The 20,599-nt window shown below is 36.1% G+C and overlaps 1 protein-coding gene across 2 annotated transcripts; it reads left to right on the top strand.

The window, feature by feature from the left end:
* The first annotated feature begins 14,295 nt into the window (after positions 1-14,295).
* On the top strand, positions 14,296-19,757 carry LOC111881192 (receptor-like serine/threonine-protein kinase ALE2). 2 transcript variants are annotated; one of them, XM_052767154.1, is made up of 9 exons: positions 14,296-14,830; positions 16,101-16,190; positions 16,643-16,762; positions 16,866-16,973; positions 17,058-17,426; positions 17,513-17,785; positions 17,883-18,278; positions 18,358-18,598; positions 18,693-19,757. In XM_052767154.1, the coding sequence occupies exons 1-9, from the start codon at positions 14,761-14,763 to the stop codon at positions 19,408-19,410; spliced, it is 2,385 nt and encodes a 794-aa protein (XP_052623114.1). In that variant the 5' UTR covers positions 14,296-14,760; the 3' UTR covers positions 19,411-19,757. The 2 variants fall into 2 exon arrangements, with proteins under 2 accessions (XP_052623114.1, XP_052623115.1); XM_052767155.1 differs by having other exon boundaries at positions 14,297-14,830; positions 17,886-18,278.
* Positions 19,758-20,599: the final 842 nt, after the last annotated feature.

The raw sequence follows: 20,599 nt of genomic DNA on the forward strand, positions 1-20,599 counted from the left end.
GGCTCACCACGGTGTACCAGTCTCTCTTGTATCTGATCGCGATATGCAATTTACTTCTCGGTTTTGCCATAAGTTTCATGATGAGTTGGGTACGAGACTGCTTTTCAGCACCGCTTATCACCCTCAGACCGATGGATAGGGTGAGTGGACCGTTCAGACACTCGAGGATATATTAAGGCCTTGCGTCATCGATTTTGGTGGGAGTTAGGACTCCTACCCTCCCCTAGTTGAGTTTTCTTACAACAACAGTTATCATTCTAGTATTGGTGCACCGCCTTTCGAGCTTCTATATAAAAGGAATTCGTCCAAAGATAGGGCTTCTAGAGTTATCCTTTGGGCTGCTTGGTGGCTAAGCAATCAAATAAGGATAAGGACTGAAACCCTAATTCCTACACCTATATAAAGACCCCTTGGCATAAGAAATTCGGTCACTTGATACCTAGGGTTCCTAGAGCCGAATTTCATACATCCTTTCTCTTTCTATCTATCTATCTATCTCTCTCTCTCTCTCTCTCTCTCTCTCTTGCCTCTTCATTTTCTCTTGGTGTTTGTGAGCCATTATAGGTATTACACTTGTGGTACTTGCTTTCAAAGACAAGAACATTCAAGATACAAGTTTTTATTACAACATAACAACAATAGGTATGTATTCCATTCTTCTTTATGATTTTCGAAATTACTATAAGCATGCTAGGTTTCTTTTGTGTTCATAATGTTGTATAACTAATAGTGAAAACATAGATCCGTATCTAGGGTTGCATGCATACATATGACTGCTTGTATAAAAACCCATCATATACAAGTGATGTGCAAATGTTTCAAAATTGGATGACATGGACTTGCATTTTGAAAAAGGCATTTGAGTGTTTTGTTATTCTATATAAAACATGTGATATCATGACAATTGCATGCATCCAATATGTCATGGTATCAATTTTTCAAAAGAAATCACTTAATTTTAAGGTTCTTATAAAAATCCGGTTTTTATATTCGGCTTGGTTCAATTTTAAAATTAATACCTAGTATTAAGTTTGTGTTTGAGCCATTTAGAACCTTTTAATATTGTTTAATAAAACTTCCTTTTATTAAATAATATTGTGGAGTTTGAATAAGTTATAAAACATGATTTTTACACTTATAATTCAATATTTTCAAAAGTTGTCGTAATTAACAATTTTATAAAACCGGTTTTTATTTTATGGCTAAAATATGTTACATCTAATGTCCATATTTTATATTTTGAAAATCCAAACTCCATGTGATGTTTATTTTGTCTAAAAATAGTTTGGGTTTGTGAAAAACTAAATCATCAACCACACAAAATATTTACTTTAAAAATAAACTACAAAAGCATGCATTTGACATAAACAAACCTTAAACTATATAACACTTTTGTGAGCCAACACAAAAGTTTTAAGTCATTTCCTAAGGGACAAAGGGACCAAATATTACATTTTGTTCTTCATATGATCTTCAATAAATGGCCTCCATCTTCATCTTGTTACATTTTTCATAAAATAAATCTACTCTAAAACTAATCTATAAAAATAACAAAAATAAAAACTAGCTACTTTTATTACATACTTTATGAATAAAAGAATATTACAAATTATTTTCAACCAAATCACACTAACAACAACACAAATGGTCCAAGGCTTGTTTATGCACTCTAAAACACATATAAACAAAAACAACCTTTGTTTTTCTAAGATAACTTTAAATGACAAAAATGCATGTAAGTTTTGTCACATAAGATAACAATTAGAAAGTTGTCAAAGAAAATATGTATGGACTTTTTTTTAATACAAAAACAAGTTATCCATATTCTCCAAAAACTAAGATTTCCATAAATAAAAAAATCTAACCAAACTTGCAAGGTGGCTATGGTGGTTGTCGAGGCCAACAAAATAAATACCCTAAATATTACACACTAAAATAGTGTATAGTGGTAAAGGGATCGTATCCACGGAGATTGGTTCAATTTGTTACTTCTATGATAATCTTGGTGTACAAACACTTGTAAAACTAAAATAAAATAAAATTGAGGGATTTTGATCTTTTAAGATGTTTAAAATAAAACTAGAATTACATTAACATTTAAAAACACGGTTCAACAAAAGAAAAGTTTGATGTAAAATCAATAGGAGAAAGATGGTTGACTTTAGACTTTCATTACTTGAACATTTGGTTAAATAATCATGAGAATACCAAGGTGCAATACTTGTGTTTATAATCTAATTTGGCTATAGCAATTATTTATAAGCATAACTTGCCTCAACTCTTCTTTTGTATTAAAATGACTATAGAAGCTCATAGCACATTTCCTAAATCAAAGTCACAAAACTAATGAAGCATGTAATTTTGTGAAAATCAATTAGCATTGGGTTTTAAGAGTCACAAAATCCAAAGAGTAATCTATTGCTTTCATTACCACTATGGAGAAAATATTTTCTTAGTCTAAATGAAATGAAAACAAACATTTAAACTAATTGTTGCTTGTTAAATTGAAGACCCATTACTTAGCCAAGAATTTAACCAACAAAGATAACATTCATATATCAATATTCATGACTAGAGATATATAAACATGAAGGAAATTTTCATAGAAAATATAATCATAGATGTTCAACACAAGTTCTTGGAGTTCTTCAAAATAACCAAAACATTCAAGCAATTACATCCAAGTCAACCAAATCATAAATCTAGCCTAGCATGGCTATGATTAAACAAAAACAAGAGAAATTAGAGATACCAAACATTGTTCAAGATGAAAGACGAAGGAAATCCACAAATCTTCTAATCTTCTAGAGAGAAAAAGTGTTTGTTTCTTCAAGTCTTCATGATGAAAAACCCTCTCAAAACTTCAGTAAAAGTGGTCAAAAATCGGATCCAAAAGTTGCCCAAAAGTATTCCACCAACTTTCCCCATATAGAGGCAAAAGGTTAAAATTCGGGTTCTTCACAGTGCGATCCACGCGGACCATTTGTAAATCCACGCGGACTGCGTGGATTCTGCTGAATGGGATTTTTGGCCCATTTAATTGGCACTTCTACATTACTCTTCTCGTCTATGGTCCAGCCCGTTTGTGCAAGTTCTTGATAGCCCAATTATGTCTTCCAAACTCTTCCAAGATGCTCCAATGCTCCTTTAATCTTCTATAGCTCGAATTCTCGTCGTCCCGCACTCCTTCCAAACCTCCAATAACAAATAGTCTTCGGTAAATCCTGCAAATAAGCTCAAAAGACTAGAAAGCACCCGGTAAAGGAGAAAAATAACAAAAAGAGAAAATATGCGTGAAGATTAACTAAAATGAGGTGGTTTTAACTAAAAATAAACTATGAAAAGAAGTAATAAAAACGAAACTATCAGCCTATGATACCAATTGTTGGGTTTTATTCTAAAACTTAGTTTCAAAAACTACAAATAATGGCAAGCGGAAGACTTGAGTTTTATAAAATAACATAAATATTTTATCACCCACCAAGGATCATCTTACAAGTGAAAGAAAGATTTAAAACACAACCATAGAAAGAAGAAGTGGTAACAACCTTTGAAGCACTTTGAGTCCTCTATGGGAGGCATGGAAGTTAATAGAGTGAGGATGAATCCTTGAGACACCAACAAAGTACCAACTTGATGTAATGCTAGTTACAACTCTTAAGCTTTAAGTAAAAAAACAAGTGTATGACTTAAAGAGAGGATGGAAGCAACTTATATCTTCAAAGTGCAAGACTTTAGAGAGAAGATGAAGAAGGGAAGAGATGCTCACGGTTTTACGCAATAATGGTGCAAGAAGAAAGGTTGCAAGAGTGCATCCTTTATATAGCCATGAAGAGGAGTCAATGTGTAACACCCAAAGTTTTGAAGGCCAAGAAAGGAAAGAAAACCTTAATTTTAAGGGGCGACTCGGCGAGTCCAAGGAGGAACTCGGCGAGTCCGAGCGGGATCCGGGTCGAGGAGTAAGTGACCGACTCGGCGAGTCGGCCAAGGTGACTCGGCGAGTCTGGTCTGTGCGTGGAAAACCCTAAATTCGGGACTTGGAGCCTATATAAACGTCTTAATCTTCTTCCTAGGGTTCCTTATAGCCTCTTTAGCCTTGGATACCAAAGCCTAGCCGTCATATCCTTTGATTGAGCCATTTGTTGCCTTGGAAGGTGCATTAAAGCTTGGAGGAGCAAGAAGGGACTATAGATCTGGGATTGTGAGTTCATTCTGAGCATTTGGAGGTAATAAACTAGTTCCTGGACCCTTTTTGCACCTAGATCTATGTGTGGTTGCTGGGGCTTTTTAGCCATAATGTTATTATTTTGAGTTAGAAGCCAGATCTGAAGTTGCTACTTCAGATCTAAGCACATTATGGTCTTGAGAAGCATAAAGTAGCAGCCCTTGAGTTGATTATGGAGCCTCCTTGCCTTAAACCCTAGTTTATGGTGTATTTTGCTTAGATCTCCTTCTCTACACGTAAAGTTTGCAACTTTACGTGAGGAATAGGCTTGGGAAGGGTAGATCTACAGATTTGAGTCCCTGCATGACTCAAAAGTCCTCTGCATATATGAAGGACCGGATGGACTCGGCGAGTAGCTTGAAGATGAGGAGGAACTCGACGAGTGGGATGAACAGCTCGTCGAGTCGGATGAAGTTGGGCATGAACTCGGCGAGTTGGATGAAGATTGTCTTGGACTCAGCGAGTCTGTTCTTGGACTCGGCGAGTCAGGTCGCGAAACCCCAAACCCTTCGAGTTGAGACTCGAATCAGTGAGTCGAATGGAGACTCGGTGAGTTGGACGGGTCAGGACTCGGTAATCGGTAGACTCGGCGAGTCGAGTCGCGAATAGAAGGACTCTGAACATATGAGCTCGGCGAGTCAATAGGGTGACTCGGCGAGTAGGGTTGACCTGGGAGGTTGACTTTGACCAGGACTTTGACTTTGGCAAGAGTTGACTTAGTTGACCTTTGAAGGTCAGTTAGACTAGGTGTTATGTTGATATTGGTAGCTCGGGGAGCTAGTGGAGCAACAATTCGGAGTCAGTGGTCAGGTAGCGGTCAAAGGGATTAGCAGCAGCAGTTCAGCAGTATCAGGTGAGTTTCCCTTTGTATGAATGGGTCTACGGCCACAAAGCCGGCCCATGTAGTTATGAGTAGAAGACCCGGGGGTTAGCCCTAGGAACAGTATGCTAGTATGATATTCGGGACGAGGTCCAATGATAGAGGGCGGGTGCCCAAGGAATGGTTTATGTGATAGTTTATACTTGTTGTCTGTGTGATACTTATATGTTCCTGGTAGGGAGGTGAGTTTGGTCGAGGTCCCGTATCTCACCAATAGCAGAGTGTGGATGGTGTTCCACATCTCAGTAGCAGCAAAGCAGGGGCGAGGCCCAAGTTAGGGAAGGAGTGAGGGTGGGCAGGGCCCGTACCTCACTATCAGCAGGAGTATGGACGGGGTTCCATGACTCATCAGTAGCAGGACAAGGGCAGGGCCCAGAGATAGGCGAGGCCTTAGGACAAGAGCCGTTAGTATGTGTTTAGATTATGTGATGTGATGTGATATGTTTACGTGCTATTATATGTTAGTGGGCGAGGCCCTGTGACAGGCGAGGCCTAAGTGAAACAGATCTGTATCCGAGCGGGGCTCGAAGCCAGGCGGGGCGTGGAGCGGCGGGGCCGTTGTAGCGGGCGAGGCCCAGGTTAGCGGGCGTGGCCCAGTATGTGCAGTATGTGGTTATGCATGGTATGTGGTAGGGTGGGGAACTCACTAAGCTTCGTGCTTACGGTTTTCAGTTTTGGTTTCAGGTACTTCCGGTAGCGGATGATGGAGCTCGGGGTGATCGCATGGCACACACTATAGTTTAGACAGCCTGGGAATGTTTACTCTGATAACGAACATGTATTTTGGAAACTAATACTTTATTTATGTTTTGAAATGATGAATTTGCTTAAAGTAATGTTTTACTAAAAGAAATTTTTCGACTTGAATTTTGGGACGTTACAAGTTGGTATCAGAGCCTTGGTTTGAGGGATTCAGACATACTCTCGGGTGTGTATGAACTCAAACCGAGGAATTGGTATAGAAGTTTTCAAAATGAAAAGACAGTTTTGTAAAAAGAGAGTTTTGGGAAAGAAAACAATTTTAGAAAAGTAAAAATAATTCAGAAAGAAAAGAACTTTGAAAAGAGAAAAGGGGTGTGGTGCATGCAATCATCCGAGCTCAAGTAAGTACCCCAAAATACCCATACAAGTTTATGTTATGATTATCAAATAATAGAACAGTATGCTAGAATAGGACTAAGGATCTAGGGATGATGCCTTATGTGCCTCTTATTTGTGCTTTTGAGCTGCATGATAGTGATGATTAGACAGTAGTAGGATAGCATGTTTAGGTTATGCCTGAGTTTATGAGTTCATGTTGCATGCTAGTTCAGATTCTTCCTATGTGTATATGATTGTTTGAGTATGTTATGGTTAGATTTTCCCTTATCCGAATGTTTCTTGCTTTGTGCATTGTGGGATTCTGAGTGATGGGAGTTAGCCATTAGGTGGATACGACACGTGATGGGAGTTAGCCATTAGGTGGATACAAACCCTAATGCTCGGATCTAGGTTTCTCTATTGTACATGCAATTTATCCAAGACTATAAACCCTAATTCTATCATTCAAGTAATCATATTGATCATGAGAATAGGTTTATAATATTACCTTGATTGTTATGTAGCAATAACAATCCCAAATCTCCTTGTATTGACTTTGGAAGGCTTAGAGTCACAAGTGTCACTCCTCTAATGGTTCACAAACACCATAAGCAAGAGGATGAAGAGGAGAGAGGATGGAGGCTGCCAAAACCCGTGTGAAACCCTAGCAAGAAGCTTGTCTACGTTTTTGGTCCTTAAGGGATCTATATATAGTGAGGCAATTAGGGTTATCTAACAAGGAAACCCTAATTTGGTTGCTTAAGCCCTAAGCAACCCATGGATCCCTTTCCTTAAGGCCTTGGACGATTTCATATGGGCTTCCCCCATAGAATTCATCCACCTTATGATATAATGCAATCCATGGCCCAAATTGCAATTATCTTACAATTACAATTTCAGTCCCTTAAGTTTAATTAATCTCTTTTAGTCACAAAACTAATTACCAATTAATTATTGACTAATATTAATTAAACAATATGATTTCTCCTTTAATATATTATTCCCATAATATATTAATAAATCATATTTAATCCTTTCTCTCCATAATTCATCCTATCAAGTTGCTTTGGTGAAGGCAACCCAAAAGGACCATGCACCATCGGGTCAAGTACATACCAAAATAGTTATGGACTTAGACACTAATCCAATAGTCTCCCACTTGGATAAGTCTAATAACTATTCTGCGTATGACTTCAGATCCTGATCTGCAATCGTAGCTTTCCAAAGCCGCTGTCAACTCTGATCTTATCAGATACGCGTGTCCTTAGATAAGGGATCATATATTCCTCCATTCTAGATATCATATGAGATATGATTTCAAATCATTCTCTTTGTACTATATCTCGATTCCCGATTTATGACGACTGACTAATTGAACAAATCAAATTAGCCCTAGCCCGGCCGAGCATTTATGTTTGTCATCACAAAATCATCGAGGGGCCCAAAGATATCGCTTTTATCCTACTTTGGATAAAATGAACGGATGAACTTTGATACAATGCTTGCTTGCACTCACTCACCGAATCACACACAACAATATGTTTTATAACACCAAGTTACTAGTGCGTTTACATATTATCAATGTGCAACCGATTCGCAAGATACAACTCACACATCTCGGTTTCAAGAATATAAGATGTTATCGTCTCACAAATCACTCGTGATACAATTCATGGAGTGATCCAAGTGAGCGTGGGTTAAATCCAATGCTCAAATCATATTCATAAGCACTCATGAACGTTGCAGCAAACATTTGCTTATGTCCAATAATCTTTTAGACATTCCACACACCAATTCACGACAGTCTTCATTCATACCTACTTCCAACATATGAACGACTGTGGCCCGTTCGAATAATTCGATTATTCTTAATAAACTCAGTTATTCTGGAAGTCAAAACATGCAAAGTGAAACACAAGAATAATACTAATCCCATATGGCCTCAAACCTTTGAGTATAAATAAAACTCCTTTTATTTATCTCCATATCGATTACTCATTATTTGTCGTTTCGGGTAATCAACTTCTTACTTGAATTATTACACTTGTCTCATGCTCTTAACATGCACACAATGTTTACCTATGGTTCTTACTTTTGTGAAATAGATCAAATTGAACACATTTCCAATCATTCTCATTTCACAACTCCAAATCCTTTTTCATAAGTGTAAGAATATCAAATTCTTGCCACTTATAGAATATGTTAGATTCTAACATTTTATGCAATGATCCTTTCGTAATGTCACTGCACCAAAGTCACAAGACTATTGCCAATGATATTACAATGTCTTTTATCGGAGATTGTTACAAGACAATTCCTTAGATATGATGTCTCTCACTCAAAGTACATTCCTTTGAACATCCTTTTGCATAAAAGTTTCTAATCTAGACATAGATTTTTCAATATTCAATTCCCAATATGGACACGCTTCCATATTTTCCATATGACAACTCATTCTTAATAGAATCTTATATATTCGTAATGATGTCGATATGGTCCATCCAATATGAAAACATTTCCATATTTTCCATATGACAACTCATTCTTAATAGAATCTTTTCTATTCATAATAATGTCCATATGGTCCATTCAATACCATGCTTCCAACTACTCACAAGCAACCATTCATCGTCGAACTTTGGAATGTCCTTTGATAGTTATTTAATTATTTTAGTCAAAACCAATTCTAGTCCCTTTTCCCTCTAAATGCGCTAGACATTTGGAAAATTTTAGAATGGTCAAACATTAAAGCATTTGCAATCGATCCTATACCCGAAGCGTATGGGACACGACGCATAATGTTTTATTTGCTATGTTCTCAAAATTCGAATTGTGAAGAGGAATGCCGTAATCATAATCGAAATTTTAAGAAAACACTATGTACCCTGGAGTAAATTTATTAACATTTCTCAACCTAATCCTTTAGATTTGAAATGAAGCATAATATTCTCTCCCTTAATTATAGCAAAACAACTTTACAACCCTTACGACTTTGCAAGGTATAACTCTTGTTTTCTATAATTAATATTGCCAACTTGCAATACGTACCTTAATAATCATACAATCATAACTTTTATGCTCCCACTATCATGATGATTATTATAAACATAACACTTATGCTCCCACTAGCTTCGACATGTATTCAGAAACAACTAAACTTTCAGAAAAACAATGCTTATTGAATTTCTTAAATTTATGTTTCTAATACTTAATGCTTTGATAATCTTTTATCAAGGCCTGTTATACACCTTTGCCTTAGATAGTTCATATGTGTGTCTAAACAATTAAGACTAATTGCCAAACCTCACAATTCAAATCATGGAAAGGGATACCGTAACCATAATCGAATTCGAGAATGCAATTTTACAATCACTATCTTCTTAAAATCTTTCTTAGTGAAAGCATTTCCTCACAATCATTTTCATGAAGGAGGAAATCTTATGACACTTAGATTTAAACGGTGTATTTGTTCTTGTCCATGTGAATTTGTCAAAACCAAAGTTTACGACAAATTCAAACTCATATGGATCGAACTTTCTTAATCTCGATTTCTTGCCTTATGGTAGCTCAGCTGCCCACCATGTCTTCCAAGTAGTTAAGCAGCTCACCTTTTCCTATCAATGTACTTTTCATTGATCAAGGTCCTTGCCTTTTATGCATTCAAATGAGAACTCATAGGGCTCACTTGCATAATTAACTCAATTGGAATAGCACAGAAACAAAATAATGTCAATCACGATAGGTTGTTAACCTTAACTCGTGTGCTAGTGATGATCGATAAGGTTTATTTGATTTGTTCTTGAAACTTTTCAAGACCATTAATACTCCCACTGACTCCTTGACATATAAGATTCTTTTGTCAATAAAAATTTCTTGACAAACAAATATTCAAGAGTTAGTGTAGCTTTTATCAAAACTCTTCATAAATTGGTCCTAGTTGGTCTTTGTCTTATTCAAGACATCACAACTTTCCACATTTGATGAATGTTACAAACCTTTCTAATTCTTGTCACTCAATGTCGCAATCTTAACTCTAAGACTTGTTTTGGAACGAAGTATGATTGACCTCTTGATTTAACCATTTCTTCAATTCTTGATTCCTCTTCTTAAACATACAATTATACTAAGACTCACTTAGAGGATCAATTGAGATATGGTTCTTAATCATTAAGACCTATCATAAAGCATAAAAGCTACTCTCCCTTCTTCTTAGAATGGAGAAACTTTTATCTTTTTGTCTACTTGGTTCTTCTTATTCGTTCTACTATTGATTTAAACATTTTTCAATCAATCTAGAACTACACTTAATCTTGTAAGTATAATCACATTTACTAAACCTTTAGTAAATCATGACGAATATCTTTGTTACTCTTATGGTGGACTTGATCAACACACAACTTTGTGTACTCGATCTCCTAGTCCTTCACTTGACACTTTGTCAACGAATTTGTCTAATTTCCAAATATGAAATTCCTCATTCATCGTGCAACCAAGTTGCATGATTCCAAGTTTCTGTCTTTAGGCAAAAGACAAAAGACTCAACTAGTCCAAAATATTGTACATGACTTATTAATTCATACATTATGAAATAATGTGTTACTTGTATTGTAAAATAATTATTTCCTCTAAATAAATATTTTCCCAATTTATTATAAGAGTTTATGAATATTTATTAAAATCAAGTTCTAATAAATAATCAATTGTATAAAGTTGTTGTTAGTGTGAACCTTAGGATCATATGTTATTTAGCAATATCATTTTAATATGATTCTTGATCATACTAGATCTTTCACAACACTCCCACACTAACTGACCAAATGCTACGCTACCCCGCAATCTTACAACACTCCCATCCTAACTGACCACTAGTGAATGCTACAGCTACCTCGCAGTCTTACAACACTTCCACGCTACGACTACCGCCGTCCAATGCCTTATCGCTAATCTATTAATCCGAACGTCGTCCGTATTCAAACACACACCTAACCAACTCTCCATCCGAACTCGAATCATGACTTGAACCCCACCCTGGGTCCCCCTCCCAAAGCCAGCTAGCTGACACCAAGAAGACACGAACCCAAAGTTGGGAGTTTTCCCTAACTCCCAACTCACGCAATTCCTCGATCCAAACAACCACTTCCTCCTTGATCCAAACAACCACTTAAGGAAGAAGAAGATGATGCAGGAGAGGTTTTGGGAAGAGGTAACCATAAACAAGCAATTAGAGTGACTGAGATTGAACAAAAAAAAAAAGATCAAAAGGTTATGGTTGTGGGGATGATTTTTGACCGACCTCCATTTATAATATATATAAATTTCAAAATCTATAAATGGTAATTGTGTTAATTATCATTGGTGACATTCCAATTCTATTTTATTTTTATTATCTAAATGTGTAATAGGTTTGAATTCCTTCAATTCTATGTGAACCAAAAAAAGTCACAAGTGTTTTGGAAATATACATACCCGATTACACATATAAGTATCGATCAACATACATTGAAGTGCTTTACTAGACCTTGTTCATGTCATTAATGTCTTTAAAGCGCTTTTTTTATAACGACAACTTTATAAACATCAACAAGAATCTAGATAAAGAAAATTAATTACACAGTAGAAATTGTAAGGCTTGCGTGTAGTAACCATCTCACCCAACTAAGCTTAAATTTCCTACATCATTAAGATCATGCCATTAATGTTTTTAAACAACAATAATATTACCCCAGTCCCATACAAATGTGTTAAGGAGAGGTTGGATGGTCGACGACCCAACCATAAGGTTGAGAAAACTGCTTATGTAGAAGACTTTTCGCAAAAACAAAATAAAACGAATACAAATCACTATATAAAATAATAACGAAAGTGGTAATCATGTCCATTCTGAATGTTCCTGCATAAATATCCCTACGTAAAAGACGTCATCCCGAGATAAAAGAGACAAAAAGTGGTGGGTCGAAGACAAGGTACAAAAACACAATAAATCTTTAGCATATATATATATATATATATATATATATATATATATATATATATATATATATATATCATGCATGCTGAAAGAGAATAAGGAAGCAATAGAAAGAAAGAAAACATAGTCCGTACAAACACATACAAGTGACAGATTTAGACCCTATAATTCGCCAAAGTTACTCCATTACCCTGATTCTAAGCCTCTATATTCTCATATCTAATGTCATGTCTTCGGTAAGTTCTAATTGTCTCCTAATTTTTGTTATCTGAGGGCCCTCAATTTTGCTTTTGGCCCGTGCCCTAAGTACGGTTAGACCAACATTGGTAACACCCCCCAAAGAAGCTCCAACCTTAATAAACGTCTCTTAATGTTTATATACAACAAACCCTTGCAAAGCTTTCTATCATCATATAAAGGCTAAAATAAATTTATTTTCTTGATATTCCGTTCAAGATCCAACTATAGACCGATCTCTTTAATAATGTCCAACATTTGTCACTTTTTTTGGATCCCTAATGACTGTTAAATCATCAAGATACCATGCATGAAAGCTTGCATTTGTCTCTAAGCTTATGCACAAGCGGGTGCAATACGAGAGAAAAAAGTGGTCCCAAAGTGCCGCTTTGTTGAACCTAGTCATGGACCATATACACCCCCCCCCCCCCCCCCCAAAAAAAAATACTACCTCGATGCATGTTTATATGAGAATTCTACCGAAAAAGAGATATAGTGACACCTCAATCTGACCTTATGAAGTAATATTGATATTTCCACCAGATTAAATGCATTACTGTAAGCATTGCAAGACTCTCATTAGTGTGACATTCATTCAACACCCTATTAACACTAATTAACACGACCTCAACATCACCTGAAAGTGGAAATCATAAAGGTATTGTTGTTATTTCTTTACCAACACCTTTTATGACAACACTGGAAACTAATACATCAATATAGTGCCTGATGTAATATGTCATATTCCATTGTTAGGTTTTAGAAACGTCGTAAGAGGAACAAATTTTTGCCAAACTCGATAGATATTTTCCCCTAACCACAAATTAACCATTGTAGTGATTGCATATAAGAGATATGTGGCTACAAACGACCCTTCTCCACATAAAGCATCTGAAATGTGGTGTGCTCTCAAGCAATCTCTTCGAAACAAGTTCATTTGGAAATAATTTAATGCAACCAAGGACATTGCTAATTTCCACTATAAGAGATGCTGAATAAATATGGTGTGTAACATAGATGATGGTGACTTGAGTGGATATTTAGACTTCATTAAAAATGTAGTTATGTGTGGAATGATCAAGAGGGTGTTTGGTATTTCATCTCAAAGTAACTTATTGACTTATTGACATTTTAAAAAGTCTAACAAGTCAAAAAAACTTGTTTGGAAAAAAGAAAAAAACTTTTAAAACAACTTCTCTTTAACCTTTAAAAAAGATTTTAAAAAGTTAGAATTTGTAACCTTTATAAACTCGTAATGACTTTTGACTTATAAAAATCAATATTACCTTAAAATACCCTTAAGATAAGGCGAACATTATAAAAACAACTTATTGATTTGTTTCAAGGATAAAAATTAATCCAAATATTTTTTTTAAAAACTCAATTTTCTATCATTACCAGTCAATAAGTCATTTTATCTAAAAATAGAATCAAAATAAAATCTCAAACACTATCCAAATCTCAAATCCAAAATGATACTCTAGAATATCTGGTTCCAAAATATGGGGTTATCTTATAAAAAATAATTCAAATGATCGATATTTTTGTTAACTGCCTCGTTAGGTTACTTTAATCAATGTCTTTCTTTAAAATAAAAAATTAATTATATCTATCTAACTAAACGGTTTTTGGTCATAAAATAATTCAATACATAAAATACATCCCACCGATTAGGGTATCTTACTTACAGTCTTACACGATAGAAGACTAAAGTCAACAAAAGTGTCTTAAAGGTGTATTAACAATTTATCCCAAAAAACAAAAAAGAGGTTTCTATTCTTTTATTTTAATCCGCGTTCAGTCTTTTCCTTTTCAGTAGTTTATACACGCGCTTAAATACAGCGCGTCGGTTAGACACTCATTATGTAGCCTGCTAGAGCTGGAGCGTGCAATAATAAATCGACCCCACATCACTCGCAGACCCCTCCCTCTTTTCATCTCCCTGCTTCTTCTATCCCTCTTCCTCCAGCCGAATGCTGTTATTGTTCGTCATCTCTCTCACACACACACGCAAAACACATTCTAAAAACCCTTTTTGTTCAATTCTCTTCAAGATCTAACAACTGTTTTTTTCATTAGATCTCCGTATCTTTCTCTAGTTCACTCGGTTTCTGTATCTACAACTCATTTGCTTCTGATTTTCGCCGCATTTTATGGATCTACATTGCGGTATTTGAGCTTAGTTTTCACTTGATATTACTCTGGAAGTGAAGTGAATAATGGTGTATTTACGTTTTGTTGAAGGACTCGACGGAGGTCTTTGTCGGTGGAATTCACTAAGAGAGCAAAACCCTAGCTTGGAGTTCAGTGTTGCATTGTTAAATCAAGCTTTAGCGTTTTGACAATGGTGTTTATGTGTTCGATTACAAAATGTCTACTACTGTGATGCTGTTGTTTATTTTTCCTCTTCTCACTCTCGGTTCTCCTACAGTTAGTTACGGTAATAAAGCTAGAATTGGCTTCTTTTCTTTTTGTCCTTTTTAATTATTTAGGGTTCTATACTTTTACTTAGTCCTTAGGTGAGTTGCGCCGAAGAAAAAATGGCCAAATGAATTCTAGAGCTGTGTATAGAAATCGCGAAATGACTGCACTTTGGCTCTGCCGACAGTTGATTACTTATCTCTCAGTGAAAATCGTGGCTTATATGTTTTGATATAATCATATGTTCTTATTGTATGTTTCGTGAGAACCTGCTTAATTTGGGAATAGTATATTCTCTTCGAACCCTCACTTCCTTGAACAAGAGTAGGTTACGATTTGGTGTCAGCCTAATGCATAAATTGCACAATTGTTGTTGATTGTATCAATAATTTACAAAAATCATTATTGTACTATGTGGTGTGCTCGACTTGTGATAAGGATTTATGTGGCTAGCAACATTATTCATTTGGTTTGAAATTCAATATCAGTTTTGATTGCTACAGTAACCCAATTGACTTTTAAAGTCAAAATGCACCTCTTTTCAATATGAATATATAATCGTTTTCATGGTTAAATATCCCTGTAGGGTGGTTGTGGGTTAAGACAATGCTGTATATCCAATTGGCAGCACTGATTGTATATTAACCTGACTATTACCATTTGCTATTTTTCTATAGAAGTTTTTTTTGTTGTTGAAAAGTTGGATTACTAAAAAGACTATTGGAGGTTATTTAGATTGCACTTTCTATACGTGTGTTTGTTTGATAACACCTTCCATTCTACATTGCAATATCCACAATCCAATGAGTATGTTAATTTGGTAGGCTGATGATATTTAGTTGCCTTTGAAATTCCATGTATTTTAATACGCATAAAAGTTTGCATGTATTTAACTGATGAAATAAGCGCACCATGCATTTGTCGAACGCGTAGTGATATAAATAACTAACATATGTGAGTTGTAATCCAGGAAATACGGTATAAGCAAGAGAAAGTATTAACTGAAAATTGAAGTTCCTATAAATAAATGATTTTTTTTTTTGATGAAGAATGTAATAGTTGTTTATTATAGATTACTGTTGACTAGTTTGATAACTAGATGGAAAAGAGTGAAGTATCATCATCTACATGTGTTAATGATTGATGAGCATTTTGTGTTTTGATATTTCTTGTGTAGCCTTGCAGTGGTTATTAGTTACAGTCAGTAGTGACTTGACCTTTGTTCTTTAATTTGATGAGAATGAATGTTATGTCCTCTAATTGGGAAAGTTTGTTTACTTCCTTTCCAGGCATTCCTTTCCTGAACATCAATTTATCTCCTTCTCTACTGCCAAGCCAACCTCTGTTTGTGAGGAAACATGATTTTGAACATCTCAAAGGTATCAGTTTCATTCCTTCTTCAAAGATGGAAATATTATGATTAGAAAAATACAATTTGTAATCATCTTTGCTCTTTCCATACCATACCTTTTTCCATCTTGTTTAAGTCTTCTTAAGTCTTAACGAATGAATTGTTTCATGCTTAACCACCTCTTATTGCAAAATGAATATCATGCAAAGATTGCATAAACTTAGATACTCTATGTCAATATTACTGAAATGGTGATATGCATATGATAAGTTACTTATTTTGTTTCTCTAATAGCACAAAGGTATAGTTTCAAATTTGGAAATGTGCTAATGTAAAATCAAATTTTAATTGTATATAACATGCGTTACATGTTGGCTACCACGTTAACCAAGGCATATGAATTGCAAAACTGTTTAAACATCAGGTTACATTAGTAGAACAACTGCATTAAGCTAACGATCCTTTCTTTTTTGTTTTCAGTGAGGTTCATGTCAATGAGTGCAACAATTCCATCTATAGCATCACATATACATCCACCCGTGGCCTTTACAAAACCTTCAAATGTACCTGCTGCTCCTTCTCCTTCTCCAACAATTCAAGGTACTTGTAGCCAGGCTTCATCATTCATGTGTAGTATTATTTATTTTAACTGAATATTGTATTAATTTTTTTTTTTTTTTTTGTATAAAATAACATATAATAGGCCCTGTTGCTAGCCCTCCTGTTGGCAGCTCAAGAAGGCGACATCACCATCATTTCCGTAATGGGAAGATCACCCATGCAGTCTCTCCATCTCCATCCCCTGTACCAGGCATGAATCATCATACATTATCTGCTGCATAACTATAATTTAACTTTTCATAATTTCTATAATTTGTAAAATGATATCTGACAGGTTGCGATCAAACCTGTTCTGAGCCACTGACTTCAACTCCCATTGGATCACCATGCGGTTGTGTTTTTCCAATGAAAGTCAGACTGCTTTTACAAGTTTCCGTGTATGCGGTCTTTCCCGTTGTGAATGAGCTTGAAATCGAGATTGCAACAGGCACTTACTTAACACAAAGCCAAGTGGTCATAACAGGCGCCAGTGCCGATAGTCAAAATCAAGAAAAAACAGCAGTCGATATAAACTTAGTTCCATTAGGAGAAAAATTCGATAACACCACTGCTTTACTCACATACGATAAGATTTGGCGCAAGAAACTCTCTTTAAATAGAACCCTTTTTGGAGATTATGAGGTCGTGTATATCACTTATCCAGGTAAAGATTCCTTTTTTACTCTTTCTCTTGTTTTTTTTACTACTTGGTTTCTAATTATATAAAGTTACTATATGTGTATGTATCAGGGCTTCCTTCTTCACCACCATACGGAGATGGAGATCACCCCGGGAGTGGACCAAATGGAAGTCCTGGAAACAGACAGATCCCTCTCACTGCAACTTTTGTAGGAAAAAGTCAGAGCATGAACCCTAAAACCATTTTTGTTATTACTTTATCTGCAGTGGTACTCTTGGTTGTTTGCCTTGCAGCAATTTCTGTCTTCTTAAAGTACAGAAGGGTTGGTAGATCATCAAACGCTGTGGGTCCTGTTTTCACAACCCCATCCAGCAAAAGACGTGGTAAGTCTATATATATCCATAATACATTTCACTTTCTTAGTTTGACTTTGATCATTACAGTTAGTTACCAATACCATGATAATTATTTGGTGAAAAGTAGGACTTGGAGCAATGTTATCAGGTGATCCATATTCAAACTCCACGTTATCCATTGTCTCTGCCATGCCTACCTCCCTCCTCTCTGTGAAAACCTTCACACTAGCCGAACTTGACAAGGCAACTGAAAAGTTCAGTTCCAAGAAGATCTTGGGTGAAGGAGGATTTGGATGTGTTTATCATGGAATCATAGAAGATGGGTCTGAAGTTGCTGTAAAATTACTGAATAGAGATAACAACCAAAATGGTGATCGGGAATTCATTGCAGAAGTGGAGATGCTAAGCCGCTTACATCACCGTAACCTCGTAAAACTCATCGGTATATGCATTGAAGGCCGCACACGCTGCTTGGTTTATGAACTCGTTCCTAATGGCAGCGTTGAGTCTCATTTGCATGGTACGTCAATAATATTATTATTATTATTATTGTAATATTATATGAAATTTGGTAATATGTGATGTGGATTATGCTTCAGGTGTGGATAAGGAGAGAGGGCCTCTTGATTGGGATGGTAGGTTGAAGATTGCTCTTGGTGCAGCGAGAGGTTTGGCTTATCTTCATGAAGATTCAAATCCGCGTGTAATTCATCGTGACTTTAAGGCCAGCAATGTTCTTCTAGAAGATGACTTTACTCCCAAGGTATCAGATTTTGGGTTAGCAAGAGAAGCCACAGAAGGGAGTAGTCATATTTCTACCCGTGTCATGGGAACTTTCGGGTACCATATTATTCTCTTTCAAATATGCAATTGGATTAAGATCTACTTCTTATTATCTGTTATTTAATCATTTTTGTTTTAATCTGTACTGCAGTTATGTTGCACCTGAATATGCGATGACGGGGCATCTACTAGTGAAAAGTGACGTGTACAGTTATGGTGTTGTGCTTCTGGAGCTTCTTTCCGGAAGAAAACCCGTGGACATGTCGCAACCACCAGGTGAAGAAAACCTCGTGACGTGGGCCCGACCGCTTCTCACAACCCGAGAAGGACTACAACAGTTAGTGGACCCGAGTTTATTCGGGACCTACGACTTCGATGACATGGCAAAAGTGGCAGCAATCGCATCCATGTGTGTGCACCCGGAGGTAACCCAAAGGCCTTTCATGGGTGAAGTAGTCCAAGCCTTAAAGCTCATATACAACGACAAAGATGAAGTGTGTGGGGACAGTACTACACAAAGGGATTCTTCAGTGGTGGAGTCGGACTTCAAGGGCGGCGATCAAGTCCCTTCTGACAGCAGTTGGTGGAACGCCGGCGGTGGTGCCACCCCTCGGTTGACTTACGGTCAAACTTCTTCGTTCATGACAATGGATTATAGCTCAGGCCCACTTGAAGAGATGGATAACAGAGCGTTTTCAGCTTCGAGTTTCGATGGTGGGGTCGGTTTGGGGTCGTCGATTAGTCATGGGAACAGGTCGGGCCCGCTTAGGACGGTTAGGAGCAAACCGTTGTTTTATAGATCCAAGGGAAGTATGAGTGAACATGGTGGACTACTCTCAAAGCCTTTTTGGAGTGAAGCTTCCTTTTAACCAAAGGAAAAGGAAAAGGAAAAGGAAAAGGAAAAGGAAAAGAAAGACTGTTGTGTTGTTTGATTTTCAAGTGTACAGAACCAAAAGCCAAGGGCCTTGATGATGAAGTTGAGTAAGAAGTAAGAAGTAAGAAGAGTAGGTAGGGGTTTGTTGTATGAAATGGAATGAAGTCAGGTTTGATGGCTTATATTTATTTATATATGAGGAAAAGGGGGAGGGACAAAATGGGGATTCTAGTTTTTGACAATCTTGATTGCATTATAATACAATTCGAAGCTGGATAGTTAGTAGGTGTGGTGATTGGTGTATATGTTGATTTCTGATCAATTTTATTCATCTTTGTACAATTTGTGTTGTGTGATATGGTTTCTCTCGTCTGTTTTAGCCTTTTAGGGTTAGATTATGGTTTTTGGTTTATCTGGAAATATCAATAAATTTTCATCATGACATGGCTTTGGTTCATCGGGAAGTGTATCCGAATTTTGATCCATTGGTAATATATAAACCAAATAACAAATGTGTGTGCAACCTTTGAAACAAAAGGAATTGAGTCTTTCTCAATTGTTTATTCATCGATCTTGTTCAACTTTTGAACTAAGGAATTGAGTCTCTCAAGTAACACCCTACTTTCACATGATATATTTACCATGGTTTTCAAAACATTTATACAACTTTAAGTCGTTTTACAAAAATATGATTTTGTAAAAAATTCTTGTTTCAAAGTGATGACGTGGTGTGGGTATTACAACTTCATATCAAACATAACCATGTTAAACGGACTCAATACTCGTTTTTAGGCCTTTTAGTTATTAGTATCCGTAAAAGACCTTCTAGATCTTCGAACATGATTCTTAAATATATGGCATAAAATATAGTACGGAAGACGAAAAGGTCTCGTGAGCTACTTAGGTTTTAGACAGATCAAAATCTTTGTTTTTTATTTCAGCAGTAATCTTTTATGGAAAATAATCCATTTATAATGATACATGTAGTGCATAATCATATATGAAAATAGAAATCTGACTAATTTAACCCTGCTTGCCTTGGTCTATAAAAGACAATGTTACTCTGCGCAAATGGATCAATCTATAACGAATCTCTGGTTTATTGATAACTACTTTGCGAAGGAGGTACCATTCCTGGTAGAGTCTTTGATCCCATTTATAGGACAACCGTTCGGAGCTTACTT

Source organism: Lactuca sativa, chromosome 9 (genome assembly GCF_002870075.4).
Source record: "Lactuca sativa cultivar Salinas chromosome 9, Lsat_Salinas_v11, whole genome shotgun sequence".
Lineage (NCBI taxonomy): Eukaryota > Viridiplantae > Streptophyta > Magnoliopsida > Asterales > Asteraceae > Lactuca > Lactuca sativa.